This window comes from Propithecus coquereli, unplaced genomic scaffold (genome assembly GCF_000956105.1).
Source record: "Propithecus coquereli isolate 6110/MARCELLA unplaced genomic scaffold, Pcoq_1.0 Scaffold9, whole genome shotgun sequence".
Classification (NCBI taxonomy): domain Eukaryota; kingdom Metazoa; phylum Chordata; class Mammalia; order Primates; family Indriidae; genus Propithecus; species Propithecus coquereli.
Window position 1 is genome coordinate 19,115,485 of NW_012155284.1, and position 24,574 is coordinate 19,140,058.

The 24,574-nt window shown below is 38.9% G+C and overlaps 1 protein-coding gene across 2 annotated transcripts in view; it reads left to right on the forward strand.

The window, feature by feature from the left end:
* Positions 1-24,574, forward strand: part of DEPDC1B (DEP domain containing 1B) — a 102,634-nt gene that overhangs the window by 28,956 nt on the left and 49,104 nt on the right. For both annotated transcript variants that reach the window (XM_012664531.1, XM_012664532.1), the window contains exon 3: positions 21,931-22,066. In XM_012664531.1, the coding sequence (XP_012519985.1) occupies positions 21,931-22,066 (136 nt within the window). The remainder of the gene's footprint in view (positions 1-21,930; positions 22,067-24,574) is intronic.

Sequence of the window (24,574 nt, forward strand, 5' to 3'; positions counted from 1 at the left end):
GCTCGTGTGTTGGGTGCATAGATATTAAGGATTGTAAACTCTTCTTGTTGGATCTTCCCTTTCACCAATATATAGTGGCCATCTTTGTCTTTTTTTACTTTTGCTGGTTTAAAGTTTATGTTATCTGAGAATAGTATAGCTACCCCTGCTTTCTTTTGACTTCCGCAATATCTCCTTTTTCATTTCTGATTGAGTTTGTTAGGGTCCTTTCTTTTCTCTCTTTGGTTAACCTAGTGAGAGGCCTATTGATTTTTTTTTTAATCATTTCAAAGAACAAACTTTTTGTTTTATTAATCTTCTGTATAATTTTTTTGGAATCAATTTCATGTAGTGCTGTTCTGAGCTTAGTTATTTCTTTTCTTATGCTGAGTTTGGGATTGGTTTACTCTTCCTTTTCCAATTCCTTGAGAGATTCATTAGATTGTTGATTTGTGATCTTTCTGTGTTTTGGACATAGGCATTTAAGACTATGAATTTTCCTCTTAGGCCTGCTTTTGTAGAATCCCACAGATTTTGGTAATTTGTTTCCCCTTTGTCATTGAGTTCAAAGAATCTTTTGGTTTCCATCTTAATTTCTTCCTTTACCTAATAATCATTTAGCAGTAGATTGTTTAATTTCCACGACTTTGTGTACAGTTGAGTGTTTCTGTTGGAATTGATTTCTGATTTTATTCCACTGTGGTCTGAGAAGTTACATAGTACAATTTCTATTTTTTAAAATTTGTTGAGACATGTTTTGTGGCCTATGATGTGATCAATCTTAGAAAATGTTTCATGAGCTGATGAGAAGAAGTTTTGGAGTAGAATCTTCTGTAAATGTCTGTTAGGCCCATTTGTTTTAGAATCCTGTTTAAGTCCATTGTTTCATTGCTTTTTTTCTGTTTGGAGGATCTGTCCTTATTCTGTCAGTGGGATGTTGAAGTCCCTGGCTATTACAGTGCTATTGTTTATCATTGTGTTTAGATCAAATAGGCTTTGCTTTATGAATCTGGATGCACTTGTGTTAGGTGCATAGATATTTAGGATTGATATGTCTTCTTTTTGAATTGTTCCCTTCACCATTGTATAATGGCTGTCTTTGTCTTTCTTTACTTTTGTTGATTTGAAGTCTACGTTGTCTGATATTAGAATGACTCATATCACACCAGCTTTCTTTTGGTTTCCATTTGCATGGAATATTGTTTTCTATCCCTTCACCTTGAGTCTGAATGAGTCCTTGTGGGTTAGATGCATTTCCTGGAGATAGCAGATACTTAGCTTGTATTTTTTTTTTTATCCATTCAGCCAGCCTATGTCTCTTGAGTGGGAAGTTCAAGCCATTCACCTTTATTGAAAGAATTGATAAGTGGGATGGATTTCTGTTGATCCTGTTGCATAGCCCTTTATGGCTTCGTTTTACCTCTTGAGCTATTGTGGTATCTGGGCTCTGAACTTTAGCTTTTGGATAGTTTTACACTGGTGGGTGCCTATTGTGCTGATCAGTGTATAATGCAGATCTGAGTACTTACCTCAGGGCAGGTTTGGTCTTGAAAAATTCCCTCAGTTTTTGCTTGTCTGAGAAAGTCTTTATTTCTCCCTCACATAAGAAACTTAGTTTTGCAGAATACAAAATTCTCAGCTGGCCATTTTTCTGTTTCAGAAGACTGAGAATGGGGCCTTAGCCCCTTTTGGCTTGTAAGGTCTCAGTTGAGAAGTCTGCAGTTAGTCACCCTCAGGCATGTCTGTGATTCTTATGTTAGGCCTCTTTATATAATCCCGTATTTCTTGTAGGCTTTGTTTGTTCCTCTTATTTCTCTTTTCTTTCTCTTTGACTGACTTGTTTAATTCAATGGTGTTGTCTACTACTACTACTTCTACTTCTACTACTACTTCTAGCTCTGAGATTCTTTCTTCTGCTTGATCTAGCCTACTCGTAAAGCTTTCTACCATGTTTTGTATTTCCTTGAATGAATTTTTCATTTCCAGAAGCTCTGCTTGATTTTTTTAAATAATTCAATTTCTTTAGTGAATTTTTCATTCATTTCCTGCATCGTTTTTGTGGTTTGTATTGGGCTTCCATTTTCTCTTGTATTTCGTTGAGCTTCCTTATAATCCATATTCGAAATTATTTATCATTCACTTCAGTATTCTCGTTTTGGTTGCTTTCTATTGGTATGGAGTTACTGTTTTCTTTCAGGGATGTCCTTTCACTCTGATTTTTCATGTATCCGGAGATCTTTCACTGATTCCTTCTTATCTGGAGCAGCGTTTGCTTCTTATTTTTAGATTTTCTTTTGATTAGATAATATGACACTCAGTTTAATCTCTGAGACAGTGGGTGGTGCTTGTGGGTGAGACTCAATTGCACTATGTATGATTGCATCAGTAAATGCTGTAAAGGGCATGCAAATTGACCTCCCTGTCAAGAGATTGTGCTTGCTGGAAGAAACAAGCTGCAGTGTTGTTTTTGGGTCCTGTGACCAGCTCTAGTCCCTCTAGAGAAGCACCTGATTGCCCCAGGTGGTAGGTGAGGCCGTGGAGCTTTAGGTGAGTCCTTATTCTCTGTCACAGCAGAGGCGGGTGGAGGAGTATGTCTGGGTGGGGCTGAGTTGTGTGAGCTTGCCCTCAGACTCCAACAAAGCTGGCAAGGTATCTGTTTCAGCAGGGATCAAAGGTCTGCTCCCAGCTTCTAGGCAGAGCCGCCAGGGAGAGGTCATAGTGGCCTCACCCAATGACAAATCTCCCCTCCTTGCTCTTGAGCAATGTGACTGACACCTGGGGATACAGGATCTGGCCTGTGGGCCTGTCCTTGAGTTTCCAAAGATCAGTTCCTGACCATGCCAGGGAGAAGCGTGCTGGTCCCTAGTTGCCCACAGGGTGCCCAAGCAGGTTTGATGTCCCTCCACCTTGGGGTGTTCCCTGCATGATGAAGTTGCTGGGCAGTTGGCACCAGGGAGGGCCGGTGGGCAGGAAGCTCATAGTTCGAGCACCCCTTCGTCTGCTGCAGGACCACTAGAGGAAAGATCTGAGCCCCATTCTCTGTGGAAGCCTCGGCATGGTGGCTCTATTTTCTCTCTCAGCAGCTGCAGGTGGAGGAAGAGAAAGGGACAAAAAGCCTGGAAAGGTTTGAGCCCCCCTCTCTGTGGAAGGTCCAGTGTGGTGGATGCACCAACAGAGAGGAGAAACAGTTCCTGCGAGCCCTGGTTCAATTGTCTCTCAGCAGCCACAGGCGGGGCCGGGCAGGGAAAGGGGAAGAAAAGAGTCTCAGTGGAAGAAAGCTAGCACTCTGGTCATCTCTATCCCTCTCTCCAGAAGGCAGCCCACCCAGGATGTCCAGACTCTGGGGTCACAAAGATCTCCTGAGAACCACTGGCCCCCTGTGGCTCCCACAGTCTGGTCTGGAGTTGGGAAATGTTTGTGTGGGAATGAGAGAGATGAAAACTGAGGGGCTAAGGCCCCCCTGGGAGGACAAAGGTGCATGGTTGGTGGAGAAGCAATATGGCGCCTGCCTTCTTGGCTGGCTGCCTGATGCTTCATCCTCGTGAAGCTCCCAGTTCACTGGCGGCAGCAGCTTTTGGGCTTGTGAGGGTAGAAGAGCTCTCTAGGAGCTTGAGAGCCCACTCACTGCCAGAGATTTGGAGGAGAGAGAAATAAGCTGTTCCACCTACTCTTCTTGTTGGACACCAAGCCTCTTGGGAGTTGATCTCTGCCAATATCCTGCTCCTTCATGTTCTGCTCCTAATTCTGGGGGCTAGAAGTCCAAGATCAGGGTGCCAGCTGGGTTTGTTTCTTCTGAACCTCTCTCCCAGGTTTGCAGATGGCTCTTCTTCTCACTCAGGTTTAATCTGGACAGTTTCTTATAAAGTTAATGAATACATTGACTATATGACTCAGCATTCCTACTCCTAGGTATTTACCCTAGAGAAATAAAAACTTCATGATCACACAAAAAACTTATAAGTGAATATTTATAGATTGCCAGTAACTGGAAGCAAACCTAAGCATTCTTCAGTGGGCAAATGGATAACAATTTTACATCCATATGGTAGAGTACTACTGGGTGGGGAAGGTGTGACTATGAAGGGAGAGCTGGAAGGACTGTTTTTGGGAATAATGGAACTGTTCTGTTTCTTGATTATGGTGGTGCTTGCACAAATATATACATGTGTTAAAATTAATAGGACTATATATATCAAAGAAAAGAAAAAAGATCAATTTTACTGTATAATGACATTTTTTTCTTAAGCTGGTGATTTGCAAAGTTTCTGTTTGTACCTCAAGCAAAAGAAGCCCAAATTGAAGTCATTTGAGGTAGGCGGCCCTTTAGTTATTTTCTGTGGCCCTGAGAAAAATTCTTCCATCACTACCCTATAGCTCTTTTGAAGGGACCTCTTTTAGATACCTTACCTTCAAATTAATGGGCTACTCACTCCCTCTAGTGGACATCTTTTGTTTTTATGGGAAAGCACAAAATGTGTGCATGTGATTTTATTTTTCTTTTGTTTTTATTCATTTCATCAAGTCCTGAATTCTTGTCCTGTGATTAGTTGGAAAAGTCCTTAGTCTTCCTGGGCAACAGTTTTCTCAAATATAAAATAACAGGGATGGGCTAGATCTTTAAGATCCTTTTTAATTCTAAACGTTTATGTTTCTAAATATTAAGTACCTATCATGTGTTTTCTAATCCAAGTCAGTGAAGGAACTAAAAAAAAAGGAGATATAGCATGATTCTTTCTCTCCTTCACTTTGCAATCTCTTTTGAGAGATGGTACATATGTATATGAAAAATAAGTAACGAAATCAAGGCAGTATTTAATTAATTACCTAAAAGAACCCATAACAAACAATAAATTAGAGTTGCTACACTGGCAGTTCTTGGGTTGACACATCTCTTGTTTGATCAGCATAGTGGTCACTAAAATTTTCTCTATTAATATCTCATTTTTATTTTTAAATTTTGTATATTTTGTGAAGGTAATACTTTCATGTGGTTCAAAATTTACAAAGTTCAAAAGGGTATATACAATGAAAAGCCTTTCTCACATTTCTCTTCCCCAGCCACCTACTTTCCTTTCCTGGAGGCACTTAATGTTACTAGCTTCTAGCATAATGTCTTAAAAAATCATGAGGGGCACAGTGGCTTGAGCTTGGGCAACATAGTGAGGCTCTATCTCTACAGAAAATAAAAAGATTAGCCTTTTTATTACATGTAGTCCCACCTACTCGGGAAGTGGAGGCACTAGAATCAGCTTGAACCCAGGAGTTTGACTCTAGCCTGGGAAATATTGTGAGATCCTGTCTCTTAAAAAAAAAAAAAGAAAAAAAGAAAGAAAAAGAAAAAAAAAAGCATCGTATCCTGTGTTGTGGCAGAAAAAAAAAGTCATGAACCTTCGAGTGTTTAGATGGGGTAAACGCAATCCAGTGGCCATGTGCCCCACCATTTCCCTATAATACTGTATCAGCCTGTATCATGATTATGTTACATACATGGCCAGTGTGGGCATTGTGCCTGTGACCCAGTCAGTGTGGATGGGAGTGTTTTGGAACCTCATGGAGGAGGAGGTGGAGGAGAACTTCAACCTAGGGTGTAAGGTCCGGATGATAAGGGATGGGAAAGGGATCAGGTGTCAAAGACGGCAAGACCAAGGCTCTCAGTCAAGAACGCACATGTAAGCTTCTTGAGAGAAAATGAGGAGGCTGACCCAGCTGGAGCAGAAATCACAGGTCAGGAAGTAATGAAGGATAAATTTGGTGGAGTTTCTTACATTTCTGGCTATGGAGTAGACTTTTATTTTAACAGGAGAAGGCAGCCAAGATTCATGTTTTGAGCGGCAATGGAATCTATGCTCTAGAATAGAGTTAATTGAATAATAATAACAGAATAGATTGTAAGGCAGAGAAACCAGTGAGGCGCTTAAGGTAATTGGTGGGGCTGATGTTTCGTGGATGAGAATGTTAGCGGTAGAGTTGAAAAATAAGGAAGAGCCCGTGTTTATAGCAAAATTCTAGGCTGCACCTTATAACTGCTCTGCATGTAGTCCTTAAGCTTTGTTTGAAGTCTGACTTTTTTTTTTTTTGAGACAGAGTCTCATTCTGTCATCATAGCTCACTGCAACCTCAGACTCCTGGCCTCAAGTAATCTTCCTGCTTCAGCCTCCCTTAAGTGATAGGATTATGGGCATGAGCTAATGCGCCTGGCTGAAGACTAACTTTTAAACAGTTTTTTAAATGTATTGTACATTAATCTGAAATGACTATTTTCATTTAGAATCTTTGTTAATGTTTACTAATATATCCTTATTGAGGCTTGGAATGTAGCATGCTAGTCTTTTTCAAGCCAAGATATAATCCATGATACCTTACAATTCTTCAAACACACATGCCGTGTTTAATGAATGTCTAAGTCTTTGCAATGGCTTTGTTCCTATTTACTATATCAAGGAGTTTAGAGCTTCTGGAGCTAGGTGACTATCTCAGTCTCTCTGTACCCACACCTCCCATAAGGGTCAAGAATGAATGCTCAGGTTCATGATGAAAACATGATGTTTCATGTTGAAAACAAATAGAGGGGGGCATTTAACTTTTTTTTTTTTTTTTGCTGTCAAGCATTCGAAATTCCTTGTCTATTTTGTGGGAATCCCATTTATGTGGGCCTTGGTGGGAGGCAGAGCCTGTGCCCAACATCAGAAGCCTAGGTAGGTGACACACTCCTTCTTCCTACCCTAGCACTGAGGGTGCAGGCACATGTCCTCCCATTGGCTGTTTGTATGTTTCCACATAGGACTTTGAATCTTGAGTGAAGGATGCAAAGGGGAAGGGACAGCTTAGAATTTCTTGTGACAGAAGTGGTGGCCTACAGGAGCAAGGATAGAAGTACATAGCAGCACAAGTATCCAGAGGCCATGGTGCTGGCAGGCTTTAGGACTAGACTGTTTGGGGCACAACCTCACTGTGGTTCCTTCTGTGTGTGCTGCACGGCCTCCTTTCCTGCCTTTATCTCAGTCCCCCCATAGCCTCACCAATCTTGGTTCTTTAGCTCTTCAGTTAATTTTGTGACCTATTTGATATCTTTAAATTCCTTTCTGGTTAAATTAGCTGGAATTGGTTTCCATTCCTTACAACTGCAACTAAAAACTGGATTGCTGTAACAAGCAATGCCTATAGAGTGAGCAAACTCCGTCCGGGTGGTTTGAGCCTAGGAGCTAGTACCATGATTTTTATGTGTATGTGACTGCCCGAAAGCAAAGCAACAAGTCAGACTGGTCTGTGGCAATCAGAGATATGGAGGATAGATTTGATTTCAGGATCCTTGTAGGCCCCAAGGTACCAGAGCAGAGTCTACCAAGAATAAGTAGTAGGCAGGTTACACATGGATCAGAGTTGAAAGTTATATATTAAGCTGTTAAATCTCACTGATTCAAAGGTTACGTTATCATCACTGCCATCTTTGCAAAAGATGCCGGTACATGTATGTGTGTTAAGTAGAATGCTGAAAGATACTGTCCTGAGTTATAAAAGGTAGCTCCTGGTTATTGATAGCCTTTTGTTTTATAATATCCTTTTTTAAGCTTTTTTGTTATTAATTTATAATAATTTCAAATCCATGATTTATCTTTCTATTCTCGTCCTTTATTTGAGGTCATAGATCCTGTGTTTCATGTTTTCTGTCAGATATACCCTCCCCTTATATTTCTTTGTTTTATCCACTTGGTCTTCACCAACTTGTCTTTGAAATTCTCTTTTTTCTTTAATCTTTACCCAGTGTTTTCCCTATGAATTCATGATGCCTAGTTATTATCCACAAGCTTCCTTAAATAGGGAATGGAGGAAAGGACTCCAGAAATACCAAAAGAGCAAAATTCACTGAATGCTCCCATTTTAAATAGGAGAGAAAGCTCTTTTGGCCAGAGAAGATGGATTGAACAAGAGTAGTTCTCAGATACTGTTGATCTAGAAATAAAATAATAAAGATCATATAGGCATTAATCAGTTTTTATCATGGGATTCTAAACTATAACTTGCTAAGAAGGGTGGGAACATGCCATGAGAAGCAAGTTGTAACACTAGAATTATAGAAGTTGTTGAAAAGGTGGGACATTTTCTCTCTGAGCTTGTGGAACTAATAAGCTTACAGACTAGGACACATGTTTCATGTGAGCATCAGGAAGCATAGTCTACTTAAGCAGTTTTATGCAATTCATGTCCAGTCAGCATTTTACCAATTGCTTAACAAATACTAATGTTCTGCCCCCTTCTTAGCTCTGTTTTGTGTTTTTGGTCTCTGTTAATTAGATCCTCACATATGCTACTTCTTCTCCCTGTCCTCTGTTTCCTCTTCCTTTTCCTTCTCTGGTATTGTGGAGTGCATATTGTATGCTGGGCATGGTGCTAAACACTTTAGATGCATGACCCTATCTATAGTTTAGTTAGGAAGACAAACAGATAAACTAGAATTTATTGTTCCAAATGCTGTAATAGGATGTGAATTCAATGCTGTATGAGGATGAGGAATTAACTCTGCTTGAACTAGTCAGAGAATAGTTTACTCCAGGGGTATGACACTTGACTTGAGTCTTGATGTATCATCAGGTGTTTGCCAGGCAAGGAAGGAAGAGAGATTGATCAAGGTGATTAAGGTGGAGGGAATCTAATAAACAAGTTGGGTGTCATTTACACAGGGAGTTGTGGGAGAATTTGCCTTTTATCTGTGTCCCCAACATCCAGCACAATGCCTGGTATTCATTGAGAAAGAAGTTCAAAGGTTAGCCAGTGAGGGCTTTCCTTCTTTACTTTGAAGGAGTTAAGCAATAATCTCCCCACCTCTATTCCCCAGTTAAGGTGACTGGGTCCTTCCCATATCAGGTGCGCTGCAGTTACCTATGACATGAGCTCAATGTTGGAAGGACTATAACAGTCACAGGGTTTAGAGTGAGGCGGGCCTGGGGTCCAATCCCAGCTCTCAGTTACTAGTACTCATGTGATCTTAAGCAAATTGCTTATATTTTCTGAACCTTTATGATGTCACCTACAAAACCAGAAGCTAACCTTTTTGTCTTTAGGGTATACTGGTCACCAAGATTAAACAGTTATTTACTCAGTCTCCTGCAACATAGTGTTCAAATTGAATGTGCCAGTTCTTGGAGATACAGTGAAAACAAGATAGATAAGCTTCTTGTCCTGGTGGAGCCTATACAACAAGCAAACAAATATTTTTTATTTTTTTAGAGACAGGGTTTTGCTCTGTCACCTGGGCTAGAGTGCAGTGACATTATAGCTCACTGCAATCTCAGACTCCTGGGCTTAAGCGATCTTCCTGCCTCAGCCTTTTGTGTGGCTGGGATTGCAGGCGTCCACCACCATATCTGGCTAAATATTCTTATATCTCTATTTCTATCAGACTGGGGTCAGCAAACTTGTTCAGTAAAGGGCCAGATAGTGAATATTTGTGGGTAATACCAATCTGTCAGAATCACCTAATTCCATGGTTGTTGGGTGAAAGCAGCCACAGAGTATGTAAATGAATGGGTATGGCTGTGTTCCAGTAAAACTTTATTTATTAAAGCAAGTGGTGGGATTTGACCTGCAGGCCACAGTTGTTAGACTCTCAGTTTCTTGAGGGCAAAGACTATTAATTTTTTTACCTCCGTTACCTAGTGGTGTCTGATATGTAGCAGGTGCTTATATTGTTCGCATTGATCCGAAATCATCATACAAAGATGAGCACAAGTTTAATAGAAGATTCTGTTAATTCAGGTCCTCTGAGAAGAGAAGGAGATGTCAAGATGGGACTAGATGTGCAAGAGATTTAGTGCCAGGGGTGGGAGTGGGTCCCCTAGAAAGGATAAATGGTCAAGGGAACAGGTGATGGAGTGATTCAGGTCTGACCTTAGTGAAAGCAGAGAGGGAAAGAAGAATTGGGTAGGGCAAGTTAAGACCACAGTATGCAGTTCTGAAAAAGTCTTGGCCAGGCTGATGGGGAGTCCCCAAGCAAAGGTTGCTGCTAGAGGAGTGCTGTGTCTTCTGGAAGGATTGGCTTGGCTCCTTACTCTTCTGTGCTCCTTGATGTGTCCATTTCTTGTCCTGCACAGATCTACTTCCCCACACATGTTGTTGGGGCTTTCTTTGTAAGGGAAAACCTAGAAGATGAAAATTATGAGGAATACTACAGCCCCTGTCTCATGGCTGCAACTGGTGCTCATCCTCTCCCTCCTCCACATCTCTTTGTGAATCCTCTCACCCTCAGTTATCACTGTGGCAGGGCTTGGGTGCCTTACCTGGTAGTATGATGCAAAAGCTCATTCCTGAGAATCTGGACCCTTGATACTCATGCACTTCTGAGGCTAATGTTTCTGCACAAGTCCATTCACAGTTACAATGGGACAGGGAAGTACCAAGAGGTGCCCTGTGGATCTCTGGATGCTATGGGTATTCCTCCCTGCCCCCATTATATAAACACAGGCCTCCGTCATGCTGGTCAGGGTCCATTACCTTTGCCATGATAGTGATTCCTCTTCTCTTATCACTTGTGCTCCCTGGCCATAAGTAGTTCAAAGTGCCCTTTTCATGTCCCCTTTTGGGCACAAGACTGCTAACTGCAGAGCCTAGAGTTGTGGGGATGGGAAGCACAAGGTCCTCCAAGGTCCTCCAGTGAGTCACTGGGAGGGCCACTCCTGCTTCCACACTTTGGTTCCTAGTACATGTGTTCTTCCCAGGGGGCTACAGCACCATGTTCAGTCCTCTGCCTTAATTCATTTACTATTACATTGTTCTGTATGTCTAGCTTATCTCCAATACAACACTGTTCTTGATTACTGTATGTTTATAATAAATCTTGAAATCAGGTAGTCTGAGTCCTCCAACTTTGTTCTTTTTCAAAATTGTTTTATTATAGTTTATTATAGTTTTTTTGCTTTTCCATATAAATTTTAGAATCAACTTGTTTATTCCTATACAAATTCCTGCTGGGATTTTGAATGTATTTATGTGGGATCAGTAGACTAGTTTAGGGAGATTTAACATTTTAACAAAATTGAGTCTTCCAAATAATTAACATGGTATATCTCTCTATTTACTTAGGGTGTTTAATTTCTCAGCAGTGTTTTGTAGCTTTAAGGATACAGATTTTGTTTCCTTAGATTTAGATCTAAGTAGTTTGTGCTTTTTGGTGCTGTTATAAGTGGTGGTAGTTTTCTCTGTAAATCTTGTGCATTTCTTGTGTCCTAGGTATTTTATATATTTTTCTAATGTTGCAAATAGAAATTATTTTTTAAATAGTTATTGTTAATCTAAAGTAGGAGTATCTTTCAGATTAGCTCACATCTCCCCTTCTTAAAAATACTCATTTCTTCCTTTACTTAGAAGGGAACCTTTATTCATGTAAAATGGGAAAGATTTCTGAGGTTGGTGTTCAAAGCTTTCCTTAGTTTGCCAACTGTTTTTCCAGCTTCATCTCCTATTCTCCTTAAACACTTTATGTTCCTGATACACCTTCAAGCAGTATTATGAAATGTGATTATTAGCAGTTTGTCAGCATTTAGGTGATATGATACTATATACCACTGCTGGGCTGGAAAAGTATGTTGAGTGGGTTTACAGAGCACAGTGAAACTCAGAAAATTGCTATAGGTTTGTCTAATGCACAGGTTTCTGGAATATATCAGTCTCAGAGAGAGCAGCTCATATAATAATCAATGTCTGGCTGTTTTTTTATTATTGTTGTTTGTTTGTTTGTTTTGGTACAAAGTCTTTACATTATTGAGGCAGAGTCAGGTGGTCAAAGCTGTTGATGCTGCAAATTCCTGCTAATACATCCACAATATATGCTGAAAAGTTTTAAAAGGACTTTAAATCATTGTGAGATCTGTCATTTATCAGTCAAGTTTATTAAGATTTATAAACTATGTTTTCCTTGTGGTTTAAATGCCCTACAATATTTTTATTGACTGATTAGGTAATAAATTCTAATTTTTTTCAAGTAAATTCACCAAAGGATAGTAGTTCTGGTATGGATGATTTTTAAATTGCTTTTCTCCAGCCAATACTTGGCAATGGTTGTGGCATTAGGAGACCAGGGTTGTTTTTTTTGGAGGATTAGCTGTGGCCAATTACTTTTCTGGTTTTAATTTCTCCACTGTACAAATGTGGAGTTTGTTCTAGATAATTTCTAAAGGACTTTATAATTCTGAAATCCATGATCATGTTAGGATTAAATTTATAGTTTATAAAGCAGAACCCAATGTAGTCCACTAGAGGGAGTTCTGCCCTTTTTAAATAGTCTCAAGTAATTTTTTTTTTTGAGAAATAATATCTTTCATACAAGAGTGCTATAAACTGTATCTGAACAATTTACATAAGAATAACAAAGCAATCATCTCCTAAGAAGCTATCAGTATCTTGACTTCTATGTTAATTATTCCATTGCTTATATTATTTTATCACTTAAGCTTATATCTTTAAACAATATATTATTTTTGTTTCTGGAAATATTTCTGTTTTGGACTTTAAATAAGAGATATCAGAGTGTGTGTTTTCTTTGACTTGTTTCTCATGATTTTTGATATTCATCTACGTTGATGTGTGTAATTATAGTTCATTGAATTCTTGCAGCTATATTGTGTTCTATTATATCAATATACAACAATCTGTTTATTCTCCTGTCAGTGCAGAGTTGAGCTACTCTCCAATTTTTTGCTGTTATAAATAATGTTGCCATAAATATTCATAGACATGTCTCCTTTTGTATAAATGCAACTGTTTCTTTAGGATACTCAGAGTTACCTAGGAGTGGAATTTGTTTAGAGGCTATGTGCATGTTTAGCTTTACTAGGTAATGTCAAACTGTTTTCCATAGTGGATATGCTAGTTTTTATTATAGTAGTATAAAATATTTGATATTGACTGACTTAAATTTTTGCCAGTCTGATGTGTGTGAAATGATGCTTGTCTGTGATGTTATTATGAATTTTCTTGATTACTGATGAGATTGAATATATTTTTATATGTTTATTCATCATTCTTGATTCTAGATCTTGAAATGCCTGGTTCATGTTTTTTGGCTTTTTCTATAGAATTTTTTCTGTATAGATTCTTTTTTTTTTTTTTTTTTGAGACAGAGTCTCACTGTGTTGCCCGGGCTAGAGTGCCGTGGCTCATCCTAGCTCACAGCAACCTCAAACTCCTGGGCTCAAGCGATCCTTCTGCCTCAGCCTCCCAAGTAGCTGGGACTACAGGCATGTGCCACCATGCTCGGCTAATTTTTTCTATATATTTTTAGTCGTCTGGCTAATTTCTTTTTATTTTTAGTAGAGACTGGTTCTCACTCTTGCTCAGGCTGATTTCGAACTCCTGACCTCTAGCGATCCACCGCCTCGGTCTCCCAGAGTGCTAGGATTACAGGCATGAGCCACCGCGCCCGGCCTACCGTATAGATTCTTAATAGTTTAAAAAATACATTGTGGATATTAATTCTTTATCAACTATATAGATTGTAAAGAGCTTCCATTTTTTCACTTTATTTGTGGTGTCTTGATGAACAGAAAAGTTTTAACTTTAATGTAATTGAATGTATCAATCTTTTTCTTTATGTATGGTTTTAATATCTTGCTTGAAAGGAGTCTATTCATTACCCAGTGTCAGAGAGATATTTTCTTATATTGTGTCCTAAATTTAATTTTTTTCCCATGATTTTTATTTATGGTGCAAATTAGGGATTATTCTGGTTTTCTACTGCTGAGAAACAATCTACTCAAACTTTAGCAGCTTACAGTAACCATATTATTTTGCTCATGTTTTTGTGACAAGAATTTAGGAAGAGCTCAGCTAGCAGTTTGCCCTTTCCCACAAGGCATCAGTTGGGCTAGAAAATTCACTTCTAAGATGGTTTCTTTCCCTACTCACAAAAGTGGTGTCTTTAAGCTTTTTGGCCTCCCTCTTTTTCTACCTGAGGTTTTATCTTCTAAGGCATCTCCATGTGGGTTGAGAAATAAAAATAAAATCCTAAGCCCCTCAACCAACTGAACAGACTACCTGTTGGCCAAGGGGACCCCAAGGGGAACAACTGAGTTCCTGGCCATGATGGGATGGGAGATTGGATACACCTCATTATACCCCCTCCCTTGCTAACTGCTGTTATACTCTCTTTCCTAAGGGTTAAACAGAAACCAGCCCTTTAGAAAGACTTGCTCCACTGCTGATTTCAACCAACTGCCTGACAACTGCAGCTGGACTCCCCTCCTTTCTTGTGGTTTGATACAACAACTGACAAACATTTCTTCCTGATAAGAGACCACCGACCATGGACTGAATCAGGACTGTTTACAGAGGCTGTGCACAGGATGCTTCTGTGTCCCCATTTCACCTTCTGATATATACAGCCTAATTTTAATGCATTTCAGTGTTCAGTGTGTACCCCAAAGTGAACATGGGGCATATGTAACATGCATATTTCCTATTGCCCATGCTTGTATCCCCCAAGTGAATATTTATAGCTCTTCCTATAACCTGTTGAATATGTATGCTTAGCCATCCCGTTCAGCATAAATTCCTGTCTCACTCTTCCTCCTTCTGTCAACAAAGAATCCTGAGATTCATAAATTTGGAGAAGAGATTTATTTGTTACAAAGGGTTGTGGCCTGCAAGCTGGCCAGGCTTTCCTGACAGGTTAGGAAGTGGAGCTTCCATCAGAGACTGGAAGCAGGCACTTCAAAGGAGGAAGAGTGAGAAAGGAATTTATGCTGAATGGGTTGGCTAAGTGTACATGTTCAATAGGTTATAGAAGGAGCTATGAATATTCCCAAAAGGAGAACACAAACATGCATATTAAACAAACATGCATGTTATATGCATTCCATGTTCAATTTTGGGTGGAAACTGAATATTTAAATGTATTACAGTTAGGCCCTGTACATCAAAAGGTGAAGCAGGGACATGAAGGCACTCAGTGTGGAGCCTCTGTAAACCAGCCAGCACTGGTCTCTTATCAGGAGAAACTTAGTGAAATCAGTCTCTTGTTCAGTCAAAGCTGTAGTTATAGCTTATGGAACAGGGCTTGGGGGGTTAGTCAGTCAGCCTCTGGTGATTAATGAGCTTCAATTATATCACTTTTACTTATCTAGAGGCCAGTGCTTATTTAGCTGCTAGAGAAAAAGAAAAACATCCTTGTGGCAGTTAGAACATAGTTTATTCTTTAAGTGTAGGAGTATGTGACTTACCCCTTGCCTGACATGGCTTTAGGTCTTGTTTATAATTTGGCATCTTATTACCACAGAGTTCATTCTGTCAGTCTTATGATCTCTATTTTAACAGTTTAAAGTGCCTGCTTTTAGTTTCTGCTGGGCTAAACTTCCCATCCTGCAGGGTGGTCAGCCTGCACACTGCAACCCTTTATAAGATATTAAAGCTGTCCATTCACGATTTTAAATTGACAAGGACATGCCTCTTGCAGCATAATGGTCTTAGGGTAGTCACCATACTTACATGGTGGCTGGCTTCTAAGAAGTTATGTCCCAAGAACAAGTATCCCTGCTAGATCAGAAGAGAAAAAGTACCAGACAGCTAAGGTCTATACCTGAAATTGGCATAGCATCACTTATGTTGTGTTCTGTCTGTCAAAGCAATCATAGGGCCCACTCATATTCAAGGATGTAGAGAAACAATCTCCTCATTTTGATTGGGAAGTATCAAAGTCACATCTTAGAAGAGCAGATAGGATGGGAGATAGTATTGTGGCCATCCTTGGAAAATACAATTGGTCATAGTTTGCTACTGACCACAATAACATTCCTTTTATTTGTAAACTACATTCACTCCTTCCATCAAGACTTCTAAGTTTCATTAGGCCGGGCACGGTGGCTCAGGCCTATAATCCTAGCTCTCTGGGAGGCTGAGGCGGGCGGATTGTTTGAGCTCAGGAGTTCGAAACCAGCCTGAGCAAGAGCGAGACCCCATCTCTACTAAAAATTAGAAAGAAATTAATTGGACAACTAAAAATATATAGAAAAAATTAGCTGGGCATGGTGGCACATGCCTGTAGTCCCAGCTACTCGGGAGGCTGAGGCAGGAGGATCGCTTTAGCCCAGGAGTTTGAGGTTGCTGTGAGCTAGGATGATGCCACGGCACTCTAGCCCGGGCAACACAGTGAGACTCTGTCTCAAAAAAAAAAAAAAAAAAAAAGACTTCTAAGTTTCACCCCATTATGACATAAAGTATAGCAATCACTGGGCCATAGCACTTCTGAAATGCAATTGGATGTATATCTGCCATTCCTTGATTAGGGCACAGTTCTGCTTTCTGGGGGTGATTCTGTGTGGTTCTTGCCTCTACCTCCTGAACTTTTGGCCCTACATTCTGAGTCATTCTTCCTTTTCCATGAAGAAATGGCCCATGTTTGCAGTGGAATAGCTTTCTTAGATATATCCTGCTTATAGAAACCTGAGAGTCTTGGCTGTTCTTTTTAATTTGGGATATCCAAGTGGGTATGATTTTCAATTTTCATTTGAACTGCCCAAGTGGATGGTGATTCTGCTAGTACTATTGTTTTAAGAATGTTGAGCTTTCCTATGAATCTTATTGTGGGTTGCTCCATTAGTCAAAGTCACACTCACAAATCTCTTTGAGACAGGTTCTTCTGCTCATTAGTCTGCTGTGGAACAACACTCTTAAGAGTCTTAGGAACCTGTGGTGTAATATGAAATATATTCGGTCTTTGTCCCCAGTTCCTGTCATAGTACACCTAAAACCCCCAGAATTTTCTAAGTGATAGGAATATATTTTGTTATTCATAATGAGCCTCTTGATAACTCCTGAGTTTATACTGATGAGGTTACTTAGGGTGGTTCCCCTAGATAGCCTCAAGATGGGGCCAATCACCAGAAAGACCAAGTGACTAGAAGATTAGAGAATTGGAAGTTTTAGCCCCACCTATTGACCTCTGGGAAGGGGATGGGGCTGGAGATCAAATTCTACAAAAACTCTTGAACAGCAAATTTTGAGCTTCTAGGTTACTGAACAGGTGGAGGTGCTGCCAGGACGATGTACCCGAAGAGAACATGGAAGCTCTGTGTCCTGCACCCTCCCCTCCTCACCCTATCCATCTCTTCATCTGGCTGTTCATCTGTATCCTTAGTAATATCCTTCATAATAAACCAGTAAACATGAATAAAGTGTTTCCCTGAGTTCTGTGAGCTGCTCTAGCAAATTATGGAACCCAAGGGGGAGGTTGTGGGAACTCCAATTTATAGCCAGTCAGTCGGAAGTACAGATCACATGAGTCTGAACGATTGGCCTCTGAAGTAGCCAGCAGTCTTATGAGATTGAGCCCTTAACCTGTGGGATCTGACACTGTTTCCTCCTGGTCACAGAAGTGTTCTGTGTTGAGTGCAAGGGTAGAGTGAGGAAAAGGTAATTTGTTTTTTCCTTTTACAAAACCCTGTTAGTTTAACTGAGATTATCTATGAAGTACTGCCTTAAATCCTTCTGAGGTCATAGCGAAAATCTTAAAGCCACGTACTTGTGGCTACTATGAAACCATGTTTTACTAGAAACACCTTGAATTTGATCTTTGCCATAGGCCATTTTTACTTTGAGAACTTTTTGCTGGGAGGGACTAAGGATAAGAAATAGTTTTGGTTTTGAATCATTAAATCGTGGGTCCTTTTTATTTCTTCTAAATCTACTAAAAGACTGAACAGTTTTTTATCTCTCTCTATCCATGCTTTTTCATTGCAAGTAAAAGAAACCAGTTGGCACTTTCATCATTCATCCTGGAAAATATCTTAGCCAGATCTACCTTTTCTATTTTCCATATTACTACCGGTGATAGTTTTTCTGAAACTTATGCTACTATGTAACATGGATTTTTTTCTCCGGCTTCTAATAACAACTTCCTTACTGTCCTTCCAGCCTCTGCTAAGTTCTCCTAAGGCCCTTCAGTGCCTGGTCCTGATGCAAATGCCACAAGTTTCTGTTCTATTTATCTGTTGTTTTGTAATAAAACTATGCTAAATTTAGTGGCCTAACACAGTGATTGCATGCAATTTTACATAATTGTGTGGGTCAGGAATTCAGAAAGGGGTTAGGTGGGCATCGGCTGGGGCTGCTGAGGCTGGAGCAGATGACTTCTTCATTCACAAGTATTCTCAGCTTTGGTACTCCTTGACATCAGTTTCTTACATGTGGTGTGTCATCTTCTAGGGCCTCTTCCTATTGCTTACGCATCTCCACAACATGGTGGTCTCAGGGCAGTCACACTTATATGATGGCTGGTTTTCAAGAGGGAGCTTCATAATAATGAATGATACAAAATCAAGAGTTCCAAGAGGCAGGAAAAGAGTGCCAGCCAGTTAAGCGCTAGTGCTTCTGCCATATTCTTTTTATCAAAGCAATTAGACGGGGCTCACCCAGACTCAAGAAGGTAGAGAAATATACTCTGCCTCTTGATAGGGTAGTGGCAAGGTCATATTGCAGAAGAGCATGTGGGTGGGAGGTAAAAACCTTTGGAAATGTGAACACCTTTGAAAATGTGGCATCCTGTCACAGGGATGCAATTTCATTTTTTCCCAAATGGATAACCAGTTGGCCCAGCACTATTTATCAAACAGTCCATGCTTTCCTATTGATCTGTTAATGTCTCCTCTGTCATAAATCATGTTTCTAAATATGGGTGTGTGTTTCAGATTCTTTTTGTCTAGGCCCATGATTCTTAACTGGGCACTATTTCGGAGGGACGTTTGGCAATGTCTAGAAAAATTTTTGGTTGTCACAACAAATATATGTGTGAGGGTGTTACTAACATCCCATGGATAGAGGCCAGGGTTGTTGCTCAACATCCTCCAGTGAACAGGACAGCCCCCTACAACAAACAACTACCCGGGCCAAAATGTCAATAATGCTGATGTTGAGAAACCATCAGTATCACTCTACCATATTACCTTCATTAGCCTTGATATCCAGCAGGGCAAGTCACATTGCTTTATTTTTCTTCTTTAAGAATGTCTTGATTATTTTTCGCCTTTTGCATTTCCATATAAATTTTATAATCAGTTTATAATGTTTCATGAACAGTTATTTTACTCTTATTAAAATTTCACTGTAACTATATTTCATGGGGAAAATTGACATTTTATGATATAAATTGTTATTCAACAGCATGATATATCTATCAATTTAGTTCTTTAATGTCTTTCAGTAAAATTTTGTAATTTTCTTTTTAAAGGGCTTACAAATTTTTATTCAAGATGGTTTGCCCTCTTGTCCAGTTAGTTGTGAGACTTTTGATAAGTTGCTTTTCCTCTTTTGAGCCTTAATTTCCCTAAGCGGAAAATGTGACATTTGAACTTGATCATCTTTAACAGGTGAAAGATTTCATGATTAAAATGTTAGGATTAAATTGATAACTTTCAATGTACAAAATAAAAGTAGTCCACTTGAGGGAGCCCTTCAGCATTTTATCTCAGGCAACGTCGTCCGACTGCTGTGAAAATAGCATACCTGCAGATGTTACTCATGGCAAAGATCTCATCTCAGTGTGGAGGGAAAAAAAAGTGACTCCCTGACAACTGTTCAGTTGCAGTTTTGCAAGTAACGAATTCTGCTTTGGTCTTTGAAAGATATTACTTGTTTCTGAATGTGGGAATACAGGAAACACATTTTTGAACCTAGGAGGAAATTTATGGATCATCCAATTTAATTCTTTCATTTGACAAATGAATAAATTTGATTGTGATTCAGAGAGACCTTTAGTTTCCAAGGGATATACCGATAGTTTGTGAGAGAGCTAACCCTGGAACTTGGGTCCAAAAATTTTCATACTATAGTTAGAGGGAATGAAGTGGGGGGAGTAAGCAGTGGCTTTTAGTGGTGAGATGGGGGTTGGGGTTGTGTTTAATTTTTAATGAACAGAGAGGTGGGTGATCTGTGAACTCCTGGAATTATATGCAATATTATATGTGTATGTGAGTGTGTGTTTGCATTCATGTGTGCATAAATGCTGTACTTTGGCTAGAAATAGGACTTTTGTTATAATTGTTGAAATTGGATTGGACTTTTGTAAGCCAGCCTTTATTTACAAAGAAGGTTACCTTTGACTCACTTTAGAAATTCATTTAGTTTGTATTCTAGAATCTTTTGGGAACACCTGCCTTGGTAACTTGATTACCAAAATTTAAACTATTGTTCAGTTTATTTATCTTTAACTTGCTGTAGTGATTTCCAGACCTTATTTTTTTCTTACTGACTCAAAACTGACTTTTAAAATAAAGTTGCAGTTATTAGATATTCTTTTCGGAGAAGATGAAACTTAATTTTTCTACATTAGTCATTTCACTGTTTTGAAATGTTTTTCCATAGTACCGAATGGGAGAAATTGTAATTTTCCTCAACTCTCAGAAGTTTATAGTTGGGACATACTCTTGCAACAAATCAGCAAGAGAAAAACAAGCAAGTTTGTCAGTGCGTGCAATATACATCATGTGGGACAAAAGCAACAGGACAATGGCTTAGAATCCCAGCTTATATGAGATCTTCAACAAAGACCAGTAAGTTTTAGAGAAGCGCCAGGACAAATGAAAGCAGTTTAGGCTTCCAAAGGTAGGAAAACATGGGAAGGTAAATTTATAGGGAAACTAATGAATAAAGTCTGCTCAGATTCCTCTGGCGCTCTCTCTAAACTGATAAAGGTGGTAAAGGAGAACGTACCTGCTGTCCTTCTGTGGCAAAGCAAGGGAGGATAGAAAGACCTTTTGTCTTTATAATTCTGTCCTGCTTTTAGGTAAACAGAGGGAAGGTAGATAGCTTTTCTGCATCTGCTTCATAATGGCCTGTAGCTCAAAAAATTATTTATGTCAAGGAGGCATATTTCGAGGTGATATATTCTGGTTTCCTTCAATAGTCTTATATTTGTGATTCTTCTGATTTACCTGGATACAAACTTTCTTTGAAAACTATAGACATTTGAAAAATTCTTTGTTTCTACATTTGCCTGAAGAATAAGATCTTTAGTTATTTGGATTTTTTCCTATGGATATTATGGGTGAGATTTTAAGCCTTTATTTTGGCTTAAATAAATAAAAAGTCAAAATAAAAGTCAATATCCTGCTGACTTCTATGTCAACATTAAGAACTAGAGTTCTTACATTGCTTTTGCAATGCAATGCAATGTGATATATCGTTTTCTAACAAGCTTACAGAAAAAGATTCTCTGATAAAAATATGTATTTAATTACCTTTCTGTTCTTTATCAGGTACGGTGTAGACCAGTTTAAAGAGCATTAGAATTTTCGTAGACTTCCATGTGTTAGTCCAAGGAGTGATGCTGTGGATTCAAAGGAAAGCTGAGAACAGGAACGAGTGTAGAAAGGCAGAATGAGGACACCAGGCAGCTTTCTAGCTCCTTCCAAGATGATTGAAGCTTCAGTCTCAGTGTGATGTGTTGAATATTCAAGGGAAGGAGGAGTAATCTTTATTAGAAATATTTATAAAAGTGAATATTAGGCCAAATGATTTTTGTGTTCATGTACTCTTTCTTAGCAAGTATTATTGAGGATTTCTTTAGCAATAATTTCTATATGCAACTTACCATCTATAAATTTTAGCTGGAGTTATGAGGCAGTAAAGATGGCTTAGCCTAGTAGCCCATTAAGAACATCTTTAATCGTGAAAATCAAATAAGAGAACAAGTTTTATTTATTATTTTAAAAATGTTTCACATATTCAATTCTTATTTTTCTCCATAAATGTTATTTGATGGGCATAATGAGTGATTATTAAAAAGAAGATCATGTTATTGTTGGGTACAATTAGCCATGTGTAATAATTTGAATAAGTTTGAGCCTATTTATTATCTGAAGTTTGGAATTATTGTATTAATTCTTAAAGACACAAGAAGTGGAGACTATTGTTGAAATATCCGTGTCTCTCACAGACTGCAATAATAGAGAATTTCTCCTTGGTTTTTAGATTTCCTCCTTCCTCACCCCTGAAACCATATCCAAAGAAGCCCCCATACCAAAAGGATGTTATTAAATTTCCAGAATGGAATGACCCCCTACCAGGCACTTCACAAGAGAACATCCCAGTGAGGCCAGTAGTGATGGTAAGTGCCGTGACTGAAGCATGGACGAGGCATTGGTGGCAGAGGTAAATCATCTGTTTTACCCCCAGTCTTGGTCCATTTTTTTCTGTTGTTTTCTTGTGAACATTGATCTGAAAGTACTTTAAAATAATATCATACCTGCCAATACCCAAGAGACCAGAAACAAAGAAAGATTGGCTCTTGCATTTTTTCACTCTTGCCTATTGGCATTTTAACTGAATACAGTCATCCCTCGGTATCCATGAGGGATTAGTTCCAGGACCCCCACCCCACCACCGCACAACCCTGCCTTGTAGATACCAAGCTCCGTGTATGCTCAAGTCCCTGATGTAAAATTATGTAGTATTTGCACATAACCTATACACATCCTCCCATATACTTTAGAGTACTTACAACATCTAATTCAATGTAAATGATATGTAAATAGTTGTTATACTGTATTGTTTAGGGAATAATGAGAAAAAAATGTCTATACATGTTCTGTACAAACACAACCATCCATTTTTTTCCTGAATATTTTCGATCCACACTTGGTTGAATACACAGATGAGGAACCCATGGACATGGAGGGCCGACTGTATGTGGTAGCTATTTTCATATGTTCCAACTGAGCAGGTTTCTGTTAAAACTTCCTTACAGAATAAGAAGGTTTAGGTCATGGTATATAGTGAATAGATCCCAACACAATATATGAAAAAAGGTGGATTCTTCTAGTTTTGGAAAACCTTGGCTCATTGTGGAGTTGACTACTTCTTTTTTTGCATACTTTTTCCTTAAAATATCCCCAGTAGAAGACTACCAAGATCGAGATAATGCTAACTAATAAAACAGAGAAAAACTTTTATAAGGCAATTTTAAAGAATTATACCAACACCAGTGTTTTAAGTTAATCAAGTCTTTTAAGACTAGATGTCCAAAATGTATTTTTGTTGGCAAGGATAGGATGTAACCCTTTTTAGGCAGTATAATTAAAAGAAAAAAGTTTTTTTCCTAAAGAGGTTGTATTATATGTCAGTTTGGAGAGAATAGTTACAAGTTTAGGCTTTATCAGAGATAATTCAAGAATAAGAGTGACACCAGTGACAGAAATGAGGACTCTAGAAGGGCTTGCAGATTTGTCAGGAATGGTGATGAGTTTGGATTAAGATATATTTGATGATAAAGATGGGTTGTATTAAAAGGCAATGTTTAACAGACAGATGGAGACAACAGCCCTCGAACTTTGAGGAGAGGTCGGATTTGGAATTCATAACTTCATTCACTTAATGAAGATTCATTGAGTGTCTCCTGTGTGCCATGCATTGTGCTAGGCTCTATAGACACGTTAATATGTGACACAGTGTGTGCTGTAAGAGGGCTCATAGTCTAGTGAAACAGGCAATGCAAAATAGACTATAGTAGTCCACCCATGGATGAGGGGGATATGTTCCACAATCCCCAGTGGATGTCTGAAACCGCACATAGTACCAAATCCGATTGCCGTCAATCAGGACACATTTCTGTTCATGTCTTCCACTCATTAATTTTATGCCTTTTCCATCTTAACTAGGCACTTATCATGCACTGTGGCCATAACTTTTGCAGTTTGAGAAACGACAGCAAAACGACTACAAATTTCTTTTTCCTTCCCCACAATTTGCTTCCCTGAATGATGAGGTTAAGATTCCTTTTTATCATAGATCTTAACAACCCCACCATAGGATTTTATTCTTTCCTTATTAGAAGTGAAGAACTTTTACTTTTTCACTTAAAGGAAGCACTTGATTGCTTCTCATTTTCAAATTGCCAGAATCACTACTCTTGGGCTTTGAGGCCATTATTAAGTAGAGTAAGAGTTCCTTCACCAGTAGCACTGTGACACTGACAGTCACAGTTGATCTGATAACCAAGTGTGCTAACTAAGTAACTCATGGTCAGGGAGCGTGTGCAGCGTGGATCTGCTGGACAAAGGATTCGTGGCCCGGGCAGGATGGAGCTGGATGGCGTCAGATTTCATCATGATACTCAGAATGGCATGCAATTTGAAATTTGTGAATTGTGTATTTCTGTAATTTTCCATTTAATATTTTCAAACTGTAGTTGACTGCGGATAACTGAAACCGCAGAAAGCAAAACCTCAGATAAAGGGGGACTACTGTATTAGAAAACAAAGCAGAAATATTCTGAAAGAGTGAGCACAAAAGGTACTTGGGGATTATTTAATTTATTTGTAATGATGAGTACTTAGTTAATGTCTTGTTGATAGTTCTTATCCTAGAGAAAGTTTAAATACAAGCTTCATGAAATCAGGTACATTTTTTTGAACATTTGTATTTAACACCTCATATGTTACCTCATATGTAACCATATGTACAGTGGTTATTCAGTGGGCATTTTTCCATTGCAGGGTCATCCAGTATTGTTTATACGAAAGAGATAAAATCCCATATTAAATTGACAGGGTTTTATGTCGTTAATATAATGACTTCCCTTTTCTGTTCTTCTTGGTTCCATGAAGTTAAAACGTTC